This window comes from Phalacrocorax aristotelis, chromosome 2, assembly GCF_949628215.1.
Source record: "Phalacrocorax aristotelis chromosome 2, bGulAri2.1, whole genome shotgun sequence".
Classification (NCBI taxonomy): Eukaryota; Metazoa; Chordata; class Aves; order Suliformes; family Phalacrocoracidae; genus Phalacrocorax; species Phalacrocorax aristotelis.
The window spans coordinates 31,182,602-31,186,360 of NC_134277.1; the positions used below are offsets into that span (position 1 = coordinate 31,182,602).

The 3,759-nt window shown below is 55.1% G+C and overlaps 1 protein-coding gene across 3 annotated transcripts; it reads left to right on the forward strand.

Moving 5' to 3' along the window:
* Nucleotides 1-655: 655 nt before the first annotated feature.
* On the forward strand, nucleotides 656-3,243 carry ARL4A (ARF like GTPase 4A). Of its 3 annotated transcripts, none has more exons than XM_075082941.1 (2): nucleotides 656-908; nucleotides 1,502-3,243. In XM_075082941.1, exon 2 carries the CDS (start codon nucleotides 1,585-1,587, stop codon nucleotides 2,185-2,187), a length of 603 nt encoding a protein of 200 aa, XP_074939042.1. In that variant the 5' UTR covers nucleotides 656-908; nucleotides 1,502-1,584; the 3' UTR covers nucleotides 2,188-3,243. The 3 variants fall into 3 exon arrangements, with proteins under 3 accessions (XP_074939042.1, XP_074939040.1, XP_074939041.1); XM_075082939.1 differs by lacking the exon at nucleotides 656-908 and adding an exon at nucleotides 1,022-1,262; XM_075082940.1 differs by lacking the exon at nucleotides 656-908 and adding an exon at nucleotides 1,037-1,271.
* The last annotated feature ends 516 nt before the right edge of the window (nucleotides 3,244-3,759 follow it).

Sequence of the window (3,759 nt, forward strand, 5' to 3'; positions counted from 1 at the left end):
GGCAAGGCAGCCAGCGGGCTTTTCTACAGCCGCAGAGGCACGGCGATGCCCCAGAGCCTGGGATACTTGCTGCGTCACCCCGACAGCTCAGGAGCTGTGAGGCAACTGACTGCGGCCCCTACAACAACGCCGGCCGCACTGCGGCACCCCCGCCTCCCTGGCCGTGCCCTTCCCCGGGGCCTCCCGCGCCCGCCCCGCCCCGCTCCGCCCCGCTCCGAGGGGGCCGGAGCAGCCCCGACATGGCGGCGCCCCCTCAGCGCGGCGGGGCGGGGCTGGGGTCACATGGGCAGGCAGCCCACGAGCTGCTGCTGTGAAGCCCGTTGCTAGGCGACGGGAAGGCGCGCGGCACCTACGGTAGCGGCCCGGGGTAGAGATGGCGCAACGGCCGGGCGAGCGGAGCGGCCTTGGCGGCGGCAACTCCCCCATCCGCCCTGCGCCGAGAGGGTTTCCCAGGGGACTTTCGGCGGGAAAGGGCGGCCGGAGAAGGGCGTTGCCAGCGCCCTCCCGCCCCGCGGTGGCGCAGGTGCGCTGCGAGGCGCTGCCGAGCCATCTCCACGGCCGCGAGGGGGTGGGGCGAGAGTGACAGCACCCGCATCCAATGAGCGCACGGGCCTCTGGCGAAGGGGCGGGGCCGTAAGGACGGCGGGGCGCTGCCGCCCGCCGGAGGGGGCGAGAGGTTGCTGGCGCCGCCCGCCCGTTGGGGCACGGGCCCGCACGTCGTGAGCGGAGAGCGTGGCGGCGGCTTTCCCCGAAGGAGCTGTGTGAGGCAGTGACTCCGCCCCGCCGGGGGCGGAGCGGGGTCGCTCAGGCAGGGCGTGGGGGGAGGGCGGTGCCCCCCGCCCGCCGTAGCTGCGGAGGCCGCGGCCTCTCTCTGTGCCGCGATCGTCCCCAGCTTTCGGCTGAGAAAGGTAAAAATGGGGTTTCTCCGATGAGTGGCCGGTGCCGGCGGCCAATAGGCGAGGCGGAGCGCGCCCTGTTCCCCGCCCCCGCCGGGCGGCGGGGCCAATGAGGGGCGGGGGGCGGGGCGCGCGGGGCTAGGCGCGGGCTGGGAGGCGCCGCGCCGCCAGATGCGGGGGAATCGCGGTGGCGGCAGCAGCAGCAGCAGCAGCAGCAGCAGCAGCAGCAGCAGCAGCAGCAGCAGCAGCAGAAGAAGCAGAAGGAGAAGCGGTGGCGCGTGCGGCAGCGGTAGCGCGTGGGCATGGGGGCGCGGGCTGGTGTCTGCTCCCCGCGCTGAGGGCCCAGCCCGCCGGCGGGGCCGAGCGGTAGGCGAGGTGCGGCGGGGGCGGCGGGGGGCGCGCGTGTCCGGCGAGCCGCAGTGTCGGTAGCGGCCGCCGCGCCGCGGGGCGGCAGAGCCCGCTGGGCTGGGGCGGCGGGGTGTGTGTGTGTGGGGGGGGACACACGCCGTGTGGCGTTCCGTGTCGCGCTGCCCGCGGCCGCCGCCGCAGTCGGGGCGGCGGGCCGGGGTTCTGCGGTGGGCTAACGCCGGTGGTGTCGTTGGCAGGACCCGAGCCTAGCACGGCGGCCAGCCTAGCCGTGGGAGCCGGCCCTGCTCGTGGCAGCCCGCTGTCACCTTCCCTCCTGGCAATGGGGAATGGACTCTCGGACCAGACGCCGATCCTCTCCAGCCTGCCTTCTTTCCAGAGTTTCCACATTGTCATCTTGGGACTGGACTCCGCTGGAAAGACCACCGTGCTCTACAGACTGCAGTTCAATGAGTTCGTCAACACCGTCCCCACTAAAGGATTTAATACGGAGAAAATCAAAGTGACACTAGGCAACTCGAAAACGGTCACCTTCCACTTCTGGGATGTGGGCGGCCAGGAGAAGCTCAGGCCGCTGTGGAAGTCGTACACAAGGTGCACCGATGGCATTGTGTTTGTGGTGGACTCCGTTGATGTTGAGAGAATGGAGGAGGCCAAAACAGAACTTCATAAAATTACTAGGATATCTGAAAATCAAGGAGTGCCTGTCCTTATCATTGCTAACAAGCAGGACTTGAGGAACTCTCTCTCCCTTTCTGAAATCGAGAAAATGTTAGCGATGAGTGAGCTGAGTTCGTCGACTCCCTGGCATTTGCAGCCTACCTGTGCAATCATCGGAGATGGACTCAAAGAGGGACTGGAGAAATTACATGATATGATAATTAAGCGAAGGAAGATGTTGAGGCAGCAGAAAAAGAAGAGATGAGTTCTACTTTGACCTTCCTATTTTAGAGTAGTTACGTGGTCAAAATTTGACATAAGACAGCTTCCAAACCCAGGCCTGCTTGTTTGGATGCCGTTAAGCTTAGTTACGTTAAACAATCAGTTGCACAACCTTGCCGTGTGGAAGGCTGCGCAGTTATGGAACTTTTTTTTTAAAAAAACTAGTCTCTTCTGAGTTTTATGGCTCTGTATTATTTCAGAAGCCCTAATAGATGATGTAATACTATCAGGAAATGGATGGGTGGGTATATGTGACATGGATGTCTAAATAGCCAAATAAAATGAGGGATTTCTGCTTAGTGTTGTATTCATATGTTTGAGGGTGCCCTCTGCAAGCAATTTGCATTGAAGGTGTTCTGTGTTTTGAACTTCTAATGCTCGTAAGTGGAGTGTTTAGGTGAACTTTATACAGCTTTAAAAACATGTATGAAGCTAGTAACCCATTATTTCGAGAGGCTGTTTTTTCATCTTGTTTGGGGATTTCTATGAAAGCTTGGCTACAAGTGTAGGTTGTTTTTTTTTTGATTTGGCACTTTTTGAAATTGAATCATGTTCAGTTCAAATACTTGAAATTTAAGTGCTGTGGATTCTTCAACTGATAAAAGAAAGACTTTTTTTCACAAGTGAAAAAAAATGTAAACATCACGCTGGAGCATGGAAAAGTGGTTTCCCAACGTATAGCATGTTTTTGGTATGTAAGGTTTTCATTTTTTAGAAGTAGCCATTCATCATTATACAGTGCTGATCAGGTTTAAAGTATTAGTCAAAACTAGTAATTTATTTCTAAATGATGAGTATTATGTCCTCCTACTATCAAGTTGAAAGTAAATTAATTGCAGTAAAGGAGCTATAAAGAACAACTCTGGCTGTTGTGGTTCTAACCAGTGTGGCATTCTTTGCTCTGCTGGTGACTTTTCTGGCAATAAAACAAAGTTATAATGAAGTAAAGATGGAGTTAAAATTAGCAGAGCACATACAATCATAGTATCTTGTATTTCCCCAAAATACCCCATTTTATTAAAGTGGTATTGCTATGTCACTTTCAACGTATGCTTTTTTTATCGTGGCTCTTCAAGTATTTTGTGGTTAGGAATGTAATAATGCTTTATACACTCAAAACATTTGACACTACCGGGGTGGGGGGGGGGGAAGTGGGGGAAGAAGATTTTCAAGATGGGCCTGTGTTCTGCTTTAATTATGCTTTAAGCTGTTCATGTTTACAGAGTGTGCAAACAGTGTTAACTGGGCAGGATAGTGCTTGATGGCAAAGGGAGGGTAGTTTTTCTTACTGGTACAGAGCTTCAAGTGACTCTTTAGATACTTGGCTAGCAATTAAAAGGGCTAAAACAGAGCCTGGATTTTTAACACTAACTTTAGTGGTGCTGTAAAAATTCATCAAAATGTTAGATTCTCTTTAAACTTTTGTTGGAAATACTGGATTAGGAAAAAAAGAGAAGGGGGGTGGGGGGAAAGGGCAAAACCTATTTCCTCCTTTTACTCAATCATCAAAGTAATACATTTTTCTTACCTGCTGCCACGTATCGGGAGGATGACA

Excerpts from the sequence above, each read along its gene's own strand:
- ARL4A (XM_075082941.1), top strand. The coding sequence starts at position 1,585 with ATGGGGAATGGACTCTCGGACCAGACGCCGATCCTCTCCAGCCTGCCT.